Raw genomic sequence first — 19,751 nt, forward strand, 5'->3', positions numbered from 1 at the left:
GGTCTCCAAGCCTGGTCTCCAGTGCTCCAGGCCTCTGCCTCTGTGCCTCCCGCATCCGCAGCCCCCCTCCTTTGCACCACACCGAACGACACCCCGGGTGTCTCCCAGCTGCCACCAGCGCCACCGGCTTCTTGGTTTCTCAAAAGCTTTTAAAAATGAGGCTCCCTCCTCCGGGGTGGCGGGGGTGGTCCGGAGGGGAGTGCCTCCCGGGGGAGCTTCCCGGGCTGGTGGCGGCAGCCTCTCCAGGCCTTTGGAAGGGAAGATCTGTGGCTGATTATTATGGAAATCAGGCCCGAGCCCGTGCCCAGTGGCACGGGAGCCAGGGAGCCTGGGGTGAATGCCTGCTGGTGGCATGCTGGTGGCTGGGCGCTGTGGCCCGTGGTGGGGGAAGGAGGCGGGGTGTCCAGTCCCCTCTGCGCTCCTGCCACAAGGTAAGCGTGCCCTATCCTCTACCGGGGCCGGGGGATGCGGTGGGGGTCGGGGGGGGGGTGCCAGGGAGCCTGGGCGGCCCTGTTGCCTCATAGGGCTGATGGCCAGAGCTGCAGCTGGAGGGTCTGGGCTTTGAGGCGCTGGGGACTGGGGGCTGGGGACTGGTTATTTTCAGTCCAAAGGGAAGAAAAGGCTGTGGGGCCCACGCCCTCCCCGTGGGAGTAGAATGGGGCATAACCCCAAGTCCTTTTTATTCAGTGTGCACTTTGCACCCAGGGCTCTGCTAAGCGCAGGGTGGTGGTTGGTCCCATTTAAAATTTCCCCTTGATGTGGCCATCATCACTCCCATTTTATAGATGAGAAGATAGAGACCTGCACAGGCAAAGCCCACAGGGCAAACACCTGAGAAATCCGAACCTGAGGCTGCTAAGGCTTGTGGCCAGTTCCCACACTCTTTGGTCCTCCTGTCTCCAGCTGGAGAATGGGCCACTTGGACTTCCAGGGGCCCTTTCCCACCCTGAACTCCCCGCGCCTCTCCGGAGGGGGCCTCTGCGGATGGGGAGATAGACACTCTGCCTGTGTGTGGGGCCGAGCTGAGGGTGAGGGGTGGTCGGTAGTGCTGAGGCCCCCAGTTCCTGCCTATGCCCTGTGCTGTGACCAGAGAGAGGGTTTGAGGTGAGCCGGGAGGACACCCTCCTCCCGCCCCGCCAACCGTAGGTGCACGAAATCCCATCATTCAAAATCCAATTCCTTTATACGTTTCACATTCTGGAGAAGGGAGACCATCTCGGCTTTAAAGTGATAGAGGAGATAAAACTGGGAAAGTCAGATGGATTTGGCGACTCTGTAAGCCAGAAAAATGACCCCAGTGGAAAGGCAAGCAGCAGCTTTGGAAAAATTGTTGTAGCAGACAAGAGCTATGGTGTCTGTTGTCTTGCTCTGTAATGAGCCCGGGAAACCCACAGGTACAGGGACGGGCACAGGGCAGGAGCAGACAATTCACACCAGAAAGGAAACACAGGTGCTTAACCATCGTGTGGAAAGAAATCCATTCCCACCCAGAGAGCTGAAAGGCAAGCAAACTTTAATAAATGTAATTCCATTCAAATTAACCAATATTTTAAAACATGAAGTTATTTAATCCACTGCTGAATCAAACTCGCTTTAAGTGAACTCCAGCGTCGCGCCTTTCAGAGCTCTGCAAATATTAGCTGCTCTAAATCCTCACCATGGCCCCAATTCACAGAGGAGGAAACTGAGGCCGAGAGCGGTTAATTATGTAATTTGCCCCCGGTTACACAGCTGCGGAATAGCTGAGCAGAATCCCGTCACACTGCCAAGCAGGGGCATTTAACCCCTAGGCCAGTGGTTCTCGAAGTGCGGCCCCAGGCCAGAGGCGTCAGTGGTACCTGCAGACTTCGCACCTCGGAGCTACTGAATCAGACTCTGGGGGTGGGGCTCAGCTCTCTGCATTTTAGCAAGGCCTGCAGGTGATTCTGGTGCTGATTCAAGGATTGGTGCTTCCCGGGCTCCGGGCTCCAGGTGCGGGTTCAGAAGTGGGCTCTTGCTCCTGGCACAGAAGACAAGTTAGACTGGCCCAACCCTTCCGAAATACGAATGGACAGCAGGTGTTCCAAGCCCCGTAAATGGTCCGTAGTTGCACTCCTGAGAAGTCCTATGGACAAGGTTTTATTCCTGACACTATTTTAGACAATGTATTTATACATGTGCAAAACTAGAAACAATGTAAGTCTCCAACAATAGGGGATTCGGGCAGAAAAACTTGGACTCATCTGCTAGAGGGCCTATTGTCATTGAGAAGTGAGTTGGTGAAGAATGGACGATGTGGCACAGTGAGGGGGAACGACGTGTTCTGGTTTGCCCAGGACATTCTGTTTCAGCTGACAGTCCTGTATTCTAGGAACCCCATTGGCCCCGAGAAATGAGGACAGTTGGGCATCCTAGTTGTAACTGGGATTAGTTCTGCAGTCTAAGTATTTCTGTTCTCTCTTCTCAAAGGGCAGGTGGCAAGATGGTCCTTCTCTTCCCCCTTGAAGTCAGGTGGCCATGTGACTTGCTTCGGCCAACGAAATATGAGCCAAAGTCATGAGTCGTATCCAGACAATGCTCCTGGCAGCCTGTGTGGGGAGAGCAGCCCTTAAGCCTGGGTTCCTGAGTGACCGATAAACAGAGGCCCCTGTCCAACCCCCGCCCCCACTGGACAGACAGTGTGAGCAAGGCATAAACTCTCGTGTGTGAAGCCAGTGACATTTAAGGATTATTTGTTACCACGGCATAACCTAGCCTGTCCTGACTGCTACACGTGGGGGAATATGAATTCCATGGTGTTAGGGAGACACACATTACAGACTTGTATAAGCCACAACATTGCACAGATGTAACGCGTGAAGCTTACAGGTGTACGGGAGATCATCTTAAGTTTTTCTACTAATCAGCTAGAGGAATTCTCGAGCTAAGTTGTTTTCCTTCCTGATCATTGCATTAGCCAACTTTTCTATAATGAGCATGTTTTGTTGTTTTTTTTTTAATAGGGGACATTTTATTCAAAAAATACTTTCTTTGGGTCAAAGTAGGGTCCTCTCTGGGCTCTTATTCATTAAATGAAACTCCGGAGGAGGAGGAAAAGGGAATTAAGCTTTTGCTTCAGAGGATCAAAGGGACTGTTAAGGTCAAGGAGTTAATCCTCTGGGGCATCTGCAAACTCCCTGCTGCGCAGCAGGTCCTCCGACCTCCTCGACAGCCCTGTGGAAGCAAGTTGAGCAGAGTGACCTCCTGGCCCCGTGACTCTGGGCAAGTCACAACCTCGCCGGGCCTCCACGTACTCATCCGTTAAATAGGAATAACCCTGTCCACCTCGCGGGCTACTAAGAGAAGCAAAGAGAGAACGCACGCTCCGTACATGTTGGTACCCTTTGCCTCCATCTTCCCCGTGGAGCCTCCGTGGTGGGGCGGCCCTTGGACATGCCCCTTAAGCTCTGTGAGCCTCAGTTTCCTCATGAGGAAGGAGAAGGATGATTTTACAGGCCCGGGCGTCGCTGGATGAGGCTGGAAGTCCCCGTGCAGCAGCTGAGAGATGGGGAGAAGGAGAGGGCTTGGGGACTTTGGAGTCTAGCAGCGGAACTAAAGCTTATACCCTCCCGTAAGACTTGTAGCCCCAAACCACAAGACCGGCTCGCCAAAAGCCAGAACCGTGAACACTTAAGATCAGGACAGAAGCCGGTGCTGGGTCTCCTTTGGAGGTTCGGGGCTAGCACACCCGTTTTCGGACAGCTCTGGAGTCTTAAAGGGGCTGGGGTGATCAGAGAGGATTTCCTGTAGGAGGAGGGCTTCGGCTGGTCTTGGAAGGATGGCGTGGGCTGCTCCTGGCACCTGTCAGGGTACCCTTGCTCTCACCCTTGTAAGGAAGCCCCCATCAAACATCTAAGAGCGACAGCTAACATCGGCAGAGGGCATATGGTGGACTTGGCTCACGGTCCTTGTGATCAGCTCACACACTAGCCCTGGGGCAGGACTTGGGGAAACTCACGAAGGGGAAGAGTTCCCTGGCGTTGGGTGGTGGTAGAGCCCGGGGCCCAGTGTGTGTGCTGGATAGAACCACTGCCCTTGGCTTCTCTAGGATTTAGCAGCTATAGGTCGCATCCCTTCTGGCCAACAGGGCCACCTGGATGTCCCCAGGTGGACTCCTGTGGATGTGACCAGTCTTTTGGGTGAGTATATGTCTCAGGGTACCTGGGGCAGCCTGGTTTACTCCTCCTGTGCTGGCATCCCCTCTATCCCCTCATTCTAGTACTTTCTCACAGGTTCCACTTTGGATGATGATTTTGTGGCCGCTCTAAATCTATATGGGTCTCAAGTCGGGTAGCGCTGGTTCCATGCTGGCTCAGGCCCTCCTGGCTGAGCCACGTGCCCTGGAAATGGGGATCTGTAAAGCGGGGATGACAGTGCCACGCTGGAGAGCGTTGGGAGGTGGGGAGGCGCCGTGTTGGCAGAGGTCCCGGTGCTAGTTAGTGCTCTGTGATCGGCGGCCCCGGCCGTGATGCTCGGTACTGTGCGGTGGCTGGGGGTCTGGGTCAGATCAGGAGCACCGGGTCTTTGTGCGCTGGTTTTGAGAGTCAGCTAAGAACTCACAGGAGGACATAAAAGGAGACCTCTGTAAATACTGCCCTCTAGGGCAAAGGTGACGGAGGCCTTAGCCTCTGTCTTGCACAGTGGGTGCAGGAGAAGCGTTTCAAGCCTCTTGGCTCTCCCCGCCACCCCATCCCCATGCTGCTCCTGTCCAGCCTCTGCCTGTCCCTTATCCCTTTCCTCCAGCCCCCATGCTGCCCTGCGCCTCCTTAATCCATCCCCACAAGCAGCCGGCTGGACTTTCCACAAATAGCCTCCAGCCACTCTCACAGCGAGCCCTTCCTTGGCTCCAGGGCTCCAGGGTCTGCGGGTCTGGGTCTGCCTTCCAGGTACAACTCCCCTCTAGGCCCACTGAGCACTTCGCTGCTCCCTAACTGCTCCCTAACGGGCCATACCACTGTGCTGGGGCTCCGTGCATTTCCCTGGGCCGTCCCTCCCATCAGGACCATCCCCTCCCCACTGTCTGGCAGGTGTCCCTAGCCCTACCGGCCGTTCTCCCCTGTTCTTCCCTGCAGGCCCCAGTGCTTTGCCGCTCCAGGAGGTCATTTGTCCCTTTTCTCTCTCCCCTCCCTCTGGCCTCAGACTCTGACACATCTGTGTCTCTCCCGTAGCCCAGTGCTGGCCTGGAACCAGGTGCCGGAAGAGCATGTCCTCCCCCAAGGAGGCCCTGTGGAATCTGGCTTTTCTCCTGGAGGGAAGTTGGATTTTAGAAGGAGGAGGCTGTGCTCACAGCTGCCTAGAAGAAGCCGGATGGGGTGGGAACGACACTGCCAGACAGGGTGGGGGGGGCTAGGGCTCTTGGTGAGGATTGGTCCTCTCTGGTGATTGTGGGTCCAGAGAGGGTCAGCCACTTGTCCAAGATCACACAGAAATTTGGGGCAAGGCCAAGGCTTTGACCTAGATGTGTCTTACTTCTTCAGCCATTCTGGGGAGGTCTGGCAAGGTGGGGGGGGGGCATGCAGGCTGGGTGGAATGGCCGGGTTTCTGCTGCCCCTCGGAGGCCAGGCCCTCCGGGCATGGGGGGCGGTGGGTCTTTCATCAAGGGGAAGGAGGGGCTCCTTGAAGCTGGCAGCCAGGGTGGGAGGAGGTCTGTCTTTGAGTCTTTGATGCTCACACTTTGTGGACCCCTGGGGAATGCCTGAGTCATCGCTGAGCCAGCAAACATATTTAGCTTCTTTCATTGTCCCTAATAAATCAATTTCTCCAGGTCTCTCACACCTGCCGCTCGACTCCTGGCTGCCCGCCCCCATCTCCTGCCTGCTAGCATCCGGGCCCAGGGTCCCAGTGCCAGCGCCGGGTTACCAGGCCAGCAGTGCTCCCCCACTCCCCAGGCGCAGGGCAGAGGCCCCCCCTCTTGCTTCCCGGAGCCTCCTTGCTCTTTCCTACTCCATCCCGGGGCATTCTGTGCCAAGCCTGTCCTCCCTTGTTCTGGGATGGCCTCTGCTCAGCAGCCACGTTCCTGGATTTCCTGGATCCCCGGTCAGGCATCATGACAAGGGGCGCTGTGGTCTCAGAGACTCGAGGGGTTATTGTGCCTGCAGCTCAGCCCTTGCCAGGGCCCAGCCTCCCTCAAACTCTCGGCCTGCTGGGGCTTGTGGTTGGGGCCCAAGGGAATCCCAGAAGTACCTGGCCTTGTTATGCCTCCTTACCCTAGCTCCTCCTGGCCCCATTGGCTGGAAGAGCCAGGCCTCCACTTAGCTTATCTTTCATGGGCACCTCTTCCAGGAAGGCTTCCCAGATCTTCAACACTCCTGCCTCCGCGAATCTCCTCCTCCAATGGCCCCAGCCTGTTTTGTACTATGAAAGCACGAGCATGGTTTGCCTTGTAATGATAATGATAGCACTTAACATATCTCTGAGTAGGTACCCAACACTGTTCTAAGTATTTTGAACATATTGAATTATTCCCATTTTATAGATAGGAAATCTGAGGCTCAGATCGTTTAGGAAACTTGCTTAAGACACAGGGCAGGGGCGCCTGGGTGGCTCAGTCGTTAAACATCTGCCTTCGGCTCAGGGCGTGATCCCGGCGTTCTGGGATTGAGCCCTGCATCAGGCTCCGCCGCTGGGAGTGCCGCTGGGAGCCTGCTTCTTCCTCTCCCACTCCCCCTGCTTGTGTTCCCCCTGTCGCTGCTGTCTCTCTGTCAAATAAGTAAATACGATCTTAAAAAAAAAAAAATAAAAAGACACAGGGCAGAGTTAAGCCTTGAACCCAGGCCCTCTGGTGGCTCTCACTACTGCCCCCCTGTGGCTCTTCACAGTGGTGGCTTTCCTGGCACCTTCTCCCCTTACACCACCCCCCAAACAGTCTCAATTCACCCCAGGGCAGGGGCTGCGTTGGGCCCATGTCTGACACCCTCTTGCACAGGGAAGTCCTCATTAAAGGTCTGTGTCATGGAACTCACCTGGCTCAACCCTTCAAGGAGGAGGGTTGCACTAGAGGGGCTAGGCGGCTAGTGCAGGGTCCCAGGGCCAGAGAGGGAGAGAGCCGGGGTATCTGACTCCTGGGCTGAGCAGGGGCCCCCGGGCCCAGCAGGAGGGGAGAGCGCAGGTCCGCGTGCTCATCGGTGCCTGCGAGGGCTGGTTGAGCCTGCATATCCAGCTGCTTCCTCTTCCAGGGTGCTCAGGCCCAAGCTGTACTCCGGGCAGCTTCCCCTCCGGCAAGGGGCCGCTCTCAGGCCTCCCTGCTGGCTGCGCAATAGAGCCTCTCATTCACGTGTGGTGGGAGCCCCCTGCTGTCCGTAGTGAGGAGTGCGGTCGGTGGGAAGGTGGGCAGAGGCCACGTGCGGAGCGGCCAGGGGCCTGGGCGGAGCCCACTGGTCCTTCCCTATTGTGATGTGGCCTGTCCACCTCTTTGGCCAATCCCCCCCCCCTCCCCACAGCAGCACTAACTTTCTCCCAGTTCCCTGTGTCTCTACACACCCCGTGAGGCTGAGGCCCAGAGGGCCTTTTCAGTGGGTTTCATTCTAAGCAAGAATCATCGTGCACCTACTGTGTGCTAGGCACCGAGCAGGGACTGTCTGGCCAGGGAGGAGTTCACAGTTGGTGCGTGTGTGTGTGTGTGGGGGGGCACACAGCTCCTCTGTGAAGCCCCTCTGCCCCGCCCAGCCCTCCACCGCCCCCTGTGCCCCCGTCCTAACAGCACGGCTTGGTCTAGGCTGTCACTGCCCCCTCGCACCTGTTTACCCCAGCGGCACCCAGCTCCCTTTGCGGGCCACAGCTTTATCTCCATCATCTTCGGATGCCTGGTTCCGTGTGCGGAGCCTGGTTCATGGTAGGCGCAGGGGCCGCAGGAAAGAACGTGCGGAGAAATCCATCGCGTCAGCACCTTCAGTCTTCAGGGAGCAACTCAACGGCAGAATCTCAGGCAGGGGGCCGGGGTGGGGTGTGGGGGCCACTCCAGCGCCCTACACACCCAGAGGGGGCTGCCTAGAACCCCGGAATTCAGGATCGCCCGGTTGTAAACCCCATGCGGGCTTGTCCCCCTAGTGCCTGGACCACTGTGGCTGCTGAAACATGGTGGAAAGTACCAATAGGCGAAGGCTATGAATTCCAGCTCGGGAACCCCCCCCCCATTGACCATTGACACCAGCCTGTGCTTGTGTCCTTCCAGAAACAGGCTGGATACCTGCCTCCCGAGGCAGCCACTTACTCTCTCTTCAGCCAGCACTGCCTGCTGGGAAGTTCTTTTGCCTTTCCCTGACCTTGGCAGAGCCACTTCACCCCTGCCCCTGCTCTGAGGGGCCCTCTGTCACAAATCCAGCCTCTGGGGACATCTGTCCGAGTGGCAGCTGTGGTGCCCTGAGGATGGGGGTCCAGGGCCCTCTGGGGGCCCACTTTTCCCTGTCTGGCCCTCCTGCCTTCAGCTGGGAAAGGTACGAGGGTGAAGGGCCTGGGTTGGGGGGAGGTCAAGGATGGCAGGTGTGATCACAGAGGGGACAGTCCCCACTCCTGAGATGGACCATGAGCTTTATTCTGTCTTCTGATTCTCAGGACAGCCACTCATGCCTGGAAAATCAACACTTCCGCCCTCTCAATGATGGGGGAGGAAGCTGAGAGCCAGAGAGGGAAAGGGCGGGGCGAAGGCCACACAGCCAGTGCATGCCAGCGGCAGGAGAAGACCTCAGAGTCCATGACCCTCAACCTAGTGCTCCTTCCATGACCCCTGGCTGCCCCTTCAGGGGACAAAGGAGGTGGCAGTGGTGCCATCCAGTTCCCAGGCTGACATGGGATCTGTAGAAGTCCTCAAATGTCCTCCAAGACCCCCTGCAGATGCCCGACCCAGGCCGTCTTCAGTACCGTGTCATTACCAGGCACTTGTACACCTCAGAGATGGGGATCTCACCACTCACAAGACAGCTACTCTATCCTGACTCCATGAAAGGCGTGCACGTGTCAGTGGGGGTGGAGGGGAGGAGAGACTGCCTCCCCTCCCTTGGGGAATGCACCTTGCTCCGGCTCGCCCACTCAGGCTTGGGGCAGAGGCAACAGCATCTCCCGCTTTCCTGCCAGGGAACTTCCCTCCAGGGACTCCCCCGTGCGAGGGGGTAAGAAGGGCTTCTGTTCAAGGAATCCTCCTCCAGGCTGGGGCTTCCCTGGAGGCAGAGCTGCCCGCCTGTGTGCGGGGAAATCCGCTCAACTCTTGATGCGCTGCCGCGGGTCTCAGGATGCCAGGACCCAGCTGGGGCAGCCCCTCACCACCATGGGACCCCCAGTCAGTGGTCAGCAGGGAGGCTAGGGCTGAGACTCTGCCACAAGCTTCTATGTCACTCAGTGGCATGGGTGTTGCCTCCAGGCAGCCCTCCTGGTAACCATGGTTCACAAAGCTCTCTCTTCTTGGCTTCTTGGCTGTACCGCCAGCCCTGCTTGAATACACCTGTGTGGGACACTGTCTGCCATTTTCTTGAGGAGTCTCTCTTGCCCCTCCTCCAAAATGGACATCCTTGCGATTGGAGCCCCACTCTGCTCTTGGCTTCCCTGTGGCCTTGGGTCAGAGCCCCTCCGGCTCAGGCAACAAGTGCAGACATCTTGTCCTTCTTGGCCCAGTACAATCTTGTCCTTCTACCAAAAGGAAGTGGTCCGTGAGGAGGCAGGTGGCAGCTGGGGCACCGCTGGGCTCTGCACCGGGGCTGTTACTGTTGCTGGGGGTGGGGGGCACAGACACAGAGGGCACCAAGACGTTTCTATCCAAACCCCGCAGTTTTCCAAGAACCACAGGAGTATGACTTGGAGAGGGCACACACCAAGTTGGAGACAGAGCTGGGACGGAGATTGCGGGTGCTGGACTCCTAGTCCAGTGCTCCTGGTGTCTCCCAGCGGTCCTGTCTGTGCGTCTGAGCTGTGTGTGTGTCCCTCAGACAGGGACGGCCAAGTCCCAGCTGGAGACAGGGAAGGGGCTGGCTGAGAAACCCCTGAGCAGAAGGAGGAGACATTGCCAGGGCCAAGGGCTGGAAGCACTCAGGATTCCCATGGCTCCTCCTCCCTCGAGGGCCGACAGCATTTCAGAGCATGGGAGATGTTCCACAGAAGAGGAAACTGAGGCCCAAAGGGAGGACAGGGTGCTGGTTCTGGGGCTGCTTTCCTTGCTCCTTGCTGCAGTGACTTGGGGCAGGAGGCGGGGGCCTTTCCTGGCGGTGGCTGGGTGCCAAGGGCCAGGGGACCTAAGTGCCACATCTGAGCCCTTGGGGTTTCCCACCCACCCTCCTGAGCCTTGGCGCCTCCCCCCCCAGCCCCCTGTAGCTCAAAATCATGGGGGCAGGGAGATGTCTGTGGGCCAGGAAAGGGTGCCCTGCGGTGAGACGTAAGTCTCCGGGTACCACAGGTCATGGGGTTCCCACGATGCCCGGCCCCAGGCACCACCTCCCAGGAAGCTCAGTGCTTGTTGGCAATCTTCTTTTTCCGAGCAGAGACCAGGTCGTAGAAAGGGACACGGGTGATGCTGGCTCTGAAATGAGAGCAGGTGAAAAGATCGCAGGGCTGGGCTGGCTGCCAAGGGGCTCTCAGCTCCCAGGGCTTGTAGCAGGCGTGTGGGTCTCCCAGGGAGGGGAAGGCCTGCCCGGCTGCAGGAGGAAGGCCAGATGGCCCCACCAAGGACCAAGTTACGGTGAGGCAGCCTTGCCCGGAGTCCCACGGGCCGGGCAGGAGAGGGTGAGGCTGAGAGCAGACAGCCTCGAGAATTCTGCAAGTTCTCTGGGCCCCTCTTCAGACTCCTTCTCTCTCAGAAAGAGCCCAGGTGAAGCCAACAGACCTGCTTGCGCCCCGCCCCCCCCCACTATGTGGCGAGGCAGGTCCCTCCCCTGGGTGGGGGTGGGGGGGCTCAGGGCCTCATTTGTGAAATGGAGGTCAGAGTGTGTTTGGCCTGGCCCCTCCACAAGACTGCTGCATGGCTTGAGGGGAAAGACCCCGCAAGTCCCTGGGACACAGCCCCTGGCCAAGCGACCACTCCGGTGTCTTGCTCTGGCTGGTAGGACCCACCGTCACCCATGTCTCCCCATTGGCTCCTGCCCCTCACCTGGCTCCCTTCCACCTGTCCCTCCACTGCCCATCTCGGCACCCCCAGATCAGCCCCTACACCTTCCACACCTGGCCACACCCCTTCTCTGTTTCCCAGTCTCCGCAGTGGCCCCAGGAGAAACCCACACTAGCTGCCATGGTGACCAAGGCCCTGCTATCCCGTGCAGCCTGGTCCCCTACTACCCAGTCTCTGCAGAGCAGGACTCCAGGCTGCTGTCCAGGCAGGCCACGCACTGACCTGCCCTCTTGTCTTTGCCAGTACTGGTCCTTCCCCCTACAAAGCCCTTCCCTCCCTCTCCACCAGGTCTTTCTAGGGCCGCTTTGGATCCCGGTGCTAACGAGAGCGCCATTCAAGAGTGCTGACCACGTGCCGGGCACTGGGCAAAGAGCTTTACGTGCTACGTCTCCCGGGATCGTCCCGCCAGCCCATGAAGTTGGGGCCTCACTCCCCTGTGTCCCGGGGGCCCGGCATGGTGCGGGCACCCAAGGAGCTGGCTTCAGAATCCGGGCGGGAGGGATTTGCATGCCAGAGACAGGAGGGAGATTCTGGATTTAGCCCTTTTGCGGAAAAGGAGACAAGGCCCAGAGAGAATCAGGGGCCTCTGGAAGGGACGGGAGGCCCAGGCAGCCCTTACCGGATGGCCTCGATCCACTGGTCGCGCTCCTCCGGGCTGGAGGCAGAGATTCGGTATGACTCGTGCTTGCCCTCCACCACCTTGCCCTCGCCGTCCGTCTTACACGCCTTGATCTTCTGGCCCCGGCAGCTGGGGTTGTAGAGCTCCAGGCAGAACTGCGGGGAGGTGGTGGGGTGAGGGCTGGGCAGGGGTGGGTGGAGAGGGCAGCTGGCAGGGCTTTCCTGGGCTTCAGTGAGGACAAACAGCGAGACGCACCCCATCCCAGGGCCGGCTTCTCGTGCCGGGCAAAGGGGCAGGAGCTGCTCCCCCTCACGCTGAGAACTTTCCATGTGCCAAGCTCGACCTAAATGCACCATTTCCCCTAAAACCCCCAGCTGACTGCAGGGGAAACTGAGGCTCAGAAGGGAGCAGAGACTTACTCAAGGCCATCGGCCAGTGTCAGAGGCAGGCTCTGAGAGACAATGAGACCATGCCCTTTTGATGCCATTGACCTGCCTCCCAGGATCCCTTGGGAGGGAAACCGAGGCAACCCTGAGCTCCACCCACCGAGGGCCTCCTGGAGGGCCCAGGCCAGCTGCCCTCTCCTCCCACCCCATTTCAGAAATACGTCCCCGCCCCCACCCCCATTGGCTGGGGCTCTCAGGACCCAACTGCGCCACCTACTGGCTTCTTGGGGTCATCCACCTTCTGCACAGAGAGGTTCTCAAGAGGTATGATACCCCGCGGCTCCTTGTCCTGCAGGAGTGGGGGAGGGGGGAAGGCCAGGATCAGCAAATGCAGCCCTGACACCCAGGGCAGGGAATGAACTTGTGGGGCTCCCCAAACCCATAGCGGAGTGCACTCATCTCCCCAGACTCTGTCTGGCCCTGGAGGGGGAGGGGAGCAGCGAATGGAGGGGCTGGGAGTTAGGAGGCTGGACTATAAGCGTGGCTCTGCCTTGGCCCTTGGCCCTGCCCGTCCTCCTCCCTGCCCGTCAGCTCAGTTTGTCCCCCTCTGAAATGGGTGCGGAGAGGGGCTGAATGATCTCAAAGGGGCCCCAAGCTCTGTTAGCGGACCGCTGAGAGGGAGTCGGGGAGGGTGGGGAGGGGCAGGGGCAGGCTCAGGAGACCCCTGCTCACAGTGGTGAACTCGAAGTAGTAGAGACAGTTGTCGGTCAGGATGAACCAGCGGCGTTTCCATGTCTTCACGCGGCCCCCTGCAAGAGGCCAACGGCGCAGTCAGCTGGACTTCCTCTCCCTGGGCCACTGACACTTCCTTCCGTGACAGCAGGGCCTGGAGAGCTTTCCTCTGCCCCCTGCTCTCGAGCCTCCCAACCCCCAACCCACCACACTTTCCCCCAGACCCATCACTTGGTCACTCAAACACCCTAGTGGCGCCCATCACCCCAGGCATCCCTTGGCCACTTGACCTGGCATTCAAGGCTCCTCTGCTATCAGGCCCCAGGCCCAGTGGCCGCCCTTCCCCCTCAGCTCATTCCTTGGCCTGCTCCCTGCCTGGCACCGTGCTAAGCATTTCATCTTTGGCTTGCCAGGCAATGTTCTAGATGTTTTTAGAAAATATTTGCTTAGTAATCCCTAGGACTGCCTATGAGGAGGGGACTGTTATTAACCCCATTTTACGGATGAAGAGACCAAGGCACAGGGAGGCTCAGTCTTCTGCTCAAGGTCCTACAGCAGAGCTCAGATTCGAGCCTGGCGTCCTAGCTCCGGAGCCCAAGTGCTTGGCCCTTTTGCCACACATTGAACCCTCCCAGTGACCATGGTCCCCGTTTCACAGCTGTGGAAACTGAGGCCGAGGAACCTGACCACTGGCACATGCGTGGAGGAGCTGGGATCTGTGACTTAGAGTCGCCCTGGGGCTGGGAACAGTCCATCAGGCAAGGAAGGAGGCCCTGTGGTCTGCAGAAGGGCTGGGATAGGGGCATAGGGACAGGGAGGGCTTTGGCGGGCAGCCCCAGCCCAGGCCTCTGCTCCAACACGAGGTGTCTGTCCTTACCTGCCTCCAAATACCACTGTCCCTGGCTGGGCTGCCTCTGCTGGGGAGGCATCCAGGAGTGTGCCTGGGGCCAGGGGCAGACGGCTGGGCCCTGCAGCTCCCCTGCCAGATTCTGCAGCCTGCCGTCACCCCAGCCTCCACCTGGCAGCAGCCGTCACCCCAGCCTCCACCAGTGGCTGCTCTCTGCAGGCGGGAGGTTCTCCCAGCCCCTCATCATGCTGAAGGGAAGCTCCCCTGAGCCACATCCTGTCCCACTTCCTCCCCCATCCTCAGGGACGCCCAACGCTCTGCCTACCCACTTGTTGGCTGTGTGGCCTCAGATGGGTACCCTAACCTCTCTGGGCCTGGCTTCCTCAGAAGCCCTCCAGGAAGAGAGACAGGCCTGTAGTTGAAGGGTCTATAGGACTGTTGGCCTGTCATCTCCTCTTCCTGCTCGTCCTCCACCCCCCCCTCCCCACTGTCCCAGGACAGACAGATGGAGGGATGCGGCAGGCGGACAGCTGCACTGGGGGTCAGGAAACGGGGTGTGTGTGTGTGTGCGTGCGTGTGTTACCTGACTTAACCCCCGAGGCTGCATGTTAACGTGTGCGTGTGTCCGGTGTGTGCCTGCGTGTGTCCGAGTGTGTCTGCCGCGTGCCCGAGTGTGCGCCTCACCCAGCTTGAGAAGCCAGCCCTCGCGGTCAGGGTTGAAGAAGGTATGAGTGAGGTCATTGCCGTCGTCCTCCGGGATGGAGAAGGGCTCGCTCTTGATGCTGTCGAAGAGGTTCTGTCCCCAGAGAAGAGAGCGGAAGACCGGGCTGTGATGTCCAGCCCAGTCCGGAGCCTCAGCCCTGCGGGGCCCATGTGGCCTGGGAACTCTCCGTGCCAGGTCCGCGTGCCAGGTCCGCCTGCTCTGGGGCCAGAGCAGTGCGCGGGGAGGCCGCTCCTCAGAGAGACTGTGCCCAGCCGCCTCACCCACGGCCCTTGCCACCCTGTCACCACTTCCGTGCCTGTCTGCTTGCCGGGCTGGGTCTCCCCCACTGGGTGGGGCGCTCCCCCAGGGCAGGCCTGGTGCCACAACCCCCAGGACTCCCCCAGGGCCTGGCCTCAAACAGGTTGGCAACTCCTTACCGACCAGGCGGTTGATGGTAACCGCGCCCCCCAGCTCTCCCTCCCCGGCCCCTGTTGCTGGAATTCCGGAAGAGCACTGGCTTTGGCGTCAGGCTATCTGGGTTAAAAATCTCAGCTTAGTCACTTGATGGCTGTGTGAGCCTGGGCCTATTCCTCACCCTATCGGATTTGCTGGTCCTCATCAGCAGAAATACAGAGAAAAATGCTGACCCTTCAGCGTTTGAGGGGGGGGCTTGCTAAATGGACTCCACAGGGATGAGAGCCCCTCCCTACCTTAGGTTCAGGGGAAGCTGAAGAGGAAGGAGGGAGGCATACAGCTCCTGCCTTCACCTAGCCACCCAGCACCCCTCTTCCAGGTCAGATGAGGGAGTCAGAGATGGTCACCCCTGGGTCTGAGAGCGTTGCAGACAAGGACACCCAGCTGGGACCTGTAACACCCCCACACATGTTCACCTGTGTGTGGGCACACGTGTATAAACGCTCAGACACACGTACACACTGGGGACACTGCAGCCAGGGTTAGGGCCTCCTTAGGTAACATCCATGAGGGGAGGGGGCCCCCCTTTTGCTTAGGTGCAATAGCAGAGACTTCCAGGTGTACCCTGGGTCGGGGGACACAGAGGATCGACCAGGGAGTTGGGGATTGACTGCCCGTGTCGAGAGGCCCGGCCCGAGGACAGAGTCAAGGTGGGATGCCGAACTCGGCTCTCAAGGGCAGAGACCTGTTCCGGGTGGGCTGCAATCACGGGGGTGGGAGTTCCCAGAAAATAGATTTCGGTTCTCCATGCAGGACCTTCTAGCAGTTCGAGCTGCTGGAATATGGATGGAACAAGCTGGTATAGTAATGAGTTCCTCGTCCCTGGAGGTATGCAAGCTAGGGCTGAGACCTCCATGTGGATGTCCGCAGTGGATCATCCCGGTGTGTTCTGAACCCCCTGCCACGGGGCCCTGTGTTCTACGATCAACCTGCCCATATTTTCAATTGTTTGGAAATATGTTTCTAAACGGTTTCTGCTTATTAAAACCAGACCCAATGCTGGATCTCGTCTCGAAGATAATGAAGTCATCTCCTTCTGTTGCCTTTGTGCATACTGCTGTTTCGATGGTTTCCTTGAGATTTGAAATGAAAAATTTCACAAGTACTGTGTGAGTCCCCCAAAGTTTTAGAAATGGTGTTTTGCTGGTTTTTAAAAGGTCTTTGCTGACCTGATAGCTCTGGGGCTGGGGGTTACAATGCCACCAGAAGCAGCTTTCCCTGGGCTCGATGGAGGTAGCTTCGGACTGACTCTGGAGGCCCTGGCTCGGCCTGGCTGTGCTGGGGGGAGGCGGTGCAGGGAGGAGCAGGGACCACTTGCCCTTTTTGTGGAACCCCCGTACCCCTAGTGCAGCTAGGAAGCCCTGCGGCCCCTCCAGCCCAGGCCCAGCCCTGGGAATTCCCAAGTGGTGCTGGCTGATCGAACAAAGGCCAGTGGCAGAAAGGCCTTGTCAGCACCGCTGTCAGCACAGACCAACATTGGGGAGGCCCTGGAGGCAAGCAGGGGGCCACACAGGGGGGCCTCATCCTCCGCGGTACCCACAAGGGGCCCCCTGGCAGCTTCTGTGGGTCGCCTATCAGCTTGCACATTCTGCCCCCACAGAGGAAATGGCTCGGTTCATCTAGCGTCCCTGCACCTTGTAAACACCAGCCCTCCCCCGTAAGTAAACACCCCTGTGCGGGTGTGGGCGGCCACCAAACCAGGCTGGGCAGACGTGATTAGAAAGACAACTGCCACCTTCCAGCTGTTCTGCGGGTCTGCTGGTCTTGTCTCTGTCTCTCTCTACCCCCAGTTCTCCTCTGGGGGCTCACCTGCCCAGACACTCTGTCCAGATGGCTGAGGGGGGTTGACACTCACCGCCCCCTGGCCCAGGCTCCAGGAAGGAGGGAATGACCCCCATCTGGGCAATCCAAACATTTCCTCCCACTGGCCTCCGGTGACCGGTTCAGGGAGGAGATGTGACCCAAGCCAGCCAATAAGCCTTAATTCTGGGACTTTAGTTTGAACTGCTAAGCAAGAATGAACCCCGAAGCCGCCTGGGCCATCTCTGCCGCAGCTTGAAGACACCTGCTTAGGAGGGAAGCCAACATGGAGGAGAAGGCTGCTGAGAGATGGAGAGAGCAGATCGAGTCCTGCCCTCACTGAGCACCCTGATCAAGCTGAGCCTGAAGCCGACCGATCTGAAGCCAAATTGATCCCTGATCTGTTCCATGACATGAATTGAGATTCCATTAGCCAGGAAGCAACTGGTAGCTGGGAAACACAGCCAAGTCCTCCATCCCCAAATCCTGCCTTCTGGTCTCTGCCAAAGGAAGGGCGCTGGAGTCAGACAGAAGTGGGTTCGAAGCTGGTGTCCTCACAAACTATGAGACCCAGCTACTGCTCTTGGAGGTCGGTTTCCTTGGTTGTAAACTGGGAGGGGTGCCCACTGCCTAAGGGTGTCAGGAGGAGTTAATGAGAACATAGAGGGCCCAGAACTGGGCCTGGTACATGGCCAGTGCTGATGGAGATGTTTGGGCAAGGTTCCAGGAGGTCCAGGGCTGCCCGCAGCAGAGGATGCCCTGAACTGGGAGACTGTTCCCCTGCCTGGGCCTCAGTTTCTCCACCTATAACACCAGAGGCTGGAGAGCCCTCCTTCTTGGCCTCTCTCCTTCTTCCCCTCTTCCACCTGAGCTCCGTCTCTGGGCAGCTCTCTCAAAGTGAGTGGTTCCCTTCTTGGCATTTCTTGGGTACCTGCCAAGTGCCAGGAGCTTAGAGTGCATTAATTAGGCTTCTCAGGAGAACCACCTGAGGGCACCGTCATCTGTCCACTTTGTGGATGAAGAAACCGAGGCTCACACTCAAGGTCATGGCCAAAGGGAGCTGGGATTTGATCCCCTATCCTCCGAGTCCACACCCTGTACCTTTGCCCCGAGTTTCTTAGGCATTCTGCCTCAGCCCTATCAGGATAGCCAGGGCAAGACGGGCTCCTGTCCCCTGTCCCCTGCCTCCCATAGTGCACCTCTCCGAAGCCTCTTTCAGCTTAGAAGCATGATGTATCCTCAGCAGGGCCCAAGCTCCAGGACCACGATGGGGAATCCTTCCGCCAGGTGGCAAACTCTGAATTTCTGAAGGTGCTTAAAGGTGAGTTCTTGCTTTACATATAGGGAAGATGAGGCCCAGAGAGAAGGCGGGCAGACGCCCCCCAATCTGCACAGCTCCCGGGCTCCCACCAGACTTCTGCAGTAAACGCCCCGAAGAGCAAGGACCAGGCTTGTGGGGTTTTCTTCCCACCTTGGGAAGCCTCTGGATTCATTAGCCACACTCACGACACAGGCACTTGGCTAAATACCTTACATTTCTACATGAATCCTATGAGCTGGGAGCTCAGAGAGGTCAAGCCACTTAAACGTCGCACAACCAGAGAGTGGGGGAGCCGGGATCTGGATGTGGTTATGACTCCAACCTTCTGTTCCTTCTCCGCACCCCCCTCCCCACCTCTGTGCCTGCTTCTCTTGGCTGCGAGGAGGGTCATAAACCCTTCCCAGACCTCCCAGACAGAGTGTGAAGCTAAATTGAGATGCTAGACTCTAAAGCCCAGGAGGAGAAAGTTACAAGCTCTTCACAAATGTAGTGCATTGTTATTAACAAAAGGCTTGAATTGGGAAAAATGCCCAAGGAGGGAGGTGCTCAAGAAGGCTCATGGGGGGGGTTGGGGGGCTGAGGCAATAATGCTGGCGTGTCATTAACTCATTATCTGCCAGACCAGGTGTGCCCAGCTTCCCCCCGCCAGCACCACAGTGAGATGCTTACCGATTCCCAAATGCACTTTAGATTTTGGGCATTTTACTAAGTGCCGGGGTTTTAAAATTATTGGTAATTATTCTTCAGAGTGACCTAAGCCTCCATGTAGAGCCTGTGCTCTCTACCTGGCAGGGGCTATGCCCTTTACATTTTTACAAATTGCTACTCCCAGCAGCTCGGTGACGCAAGCGTCATTATCCTGGTTGAGAGAATGGTGGCTTGGAGACGGGGGGTGAGTCATTCCCCAAGGTCACCGACAGACGCACGGGGGAGATGGGATTTGACTGGAGCTCTAACCAGCTCTCAAGGCCTCATTCTGTGTTGTGGTCCCCCCACCTTGCCCCCATGATAAACTTTCTACTCTGGGGACCAAGGAGGGTGGTGGGCTAAGGGCGTGGCAATTCTTAAACAGGGAGGGGCACCCGAGTCCTTCCAGACCCAGGCTTCCCCCCCAGAGTTGGCGGGGTGCTAAGCTGGGAAGGGTGGGGTTCGCACCCTCTCCTCCCCTCCTGCCAGGCTGTCACTGGGAGGCGACAGGAGCTTTATTGAGCTCTGGGGCATCTTTAGTCCTGGAAATGAACTGTCAATTCATCTTTGCTGCACAGGCTCTGAACCTCACCCCCGTGTTCACAAAACAGTTCCTAACTCTGTGTTGTCCATAGTTACCAGGCAAACCTCTGAGGCTGTCATTCGAAGCCTCCTTCGGAGGCTCCGGCCCCACCTTGCCACCTGTTCCTGTCCATACATACCCGCAACCCCAAGCTGCCGCTCTGGACCCTTCTCCCTTTCCCAGCCAGGCGAGGCCTGGATTCTGGCGGTTTCCCCTTTCTGGAATGCCCTTTCTCTGCTTCCCTCTGTGGAAAACTCCCATTCAGCCTTCAAGGCCCATGTCAGAAGCCATCATGTCTGTGAAGTCTTCCAGGATGGCCCCCTTCCTCTGCCCCCAGGAGAATGACAGTTGTGTCTCTGTAGTTACGTCCCCGTAGTTAGTACAGGGTTCACACATGCATCATCTTCCCACCAGACCCTGAACTTGGCCTGGGCAGGGCCTGTGGTTGATTCATCCCTAGGTGCCCTGTGCCAGGCACGGGGCCTGGCGCACTGT

General features: G+C 58.3%; 1 protein-coding gene across 1 annotated transcript in view; it reads right to left on the bottom strand.

The window, feature by feature from the left end:
• Positions 1-8,527: 8,527 nt before the first annotated feature.
• CYTH4 (cytohesin 4) overlaps positions 8,528-19,751 on the bottom strand; it is a 29,280-nt gene continuing 18,056 nt past the window's right edge. Inside the window, exons 9-13 of the mRNA XM_026479687.4 lie at positions 14,373-14,484; positions 12,842-12,918; positions 12,387-12,458; positions 11,724-11,878; positions 8,528-10,519 (exon numbers count right to left, since the gene is read on the bottom strand). Coding sequence (XP_026335472.1) covers positions 10,447-10,519; positions 11,724-11,878; positions 12,387-12,458; positions 12,842-12,918; positions 14,373-14,484 — 489 coding nt within the window. The 3' untranslated portion in view covers positions 8,528-10,446. The remainder of the gene's footprint in view (positions 10,520-11,723; positions 11,879-12,386; positions 12,459-12,841; positions 12,919-14,372; positions 14,485-19,751) is intronic.

Source organism: Ursus arctos, unplaced genomic scaffold, assembly GCF_023065955.2.
Source record: "Ursus arctos isolate Adak ecotype North America unplaced genomic scaffold, UrsArc2.0 scaffold_21, whole genome shotgun sequence".
NCBI classification, from domain to species: Eukaryota; Metazoa; Chordata; class Mammalia; order Carnivora; family Ursidae; genus Ursus; species Ursus arctos.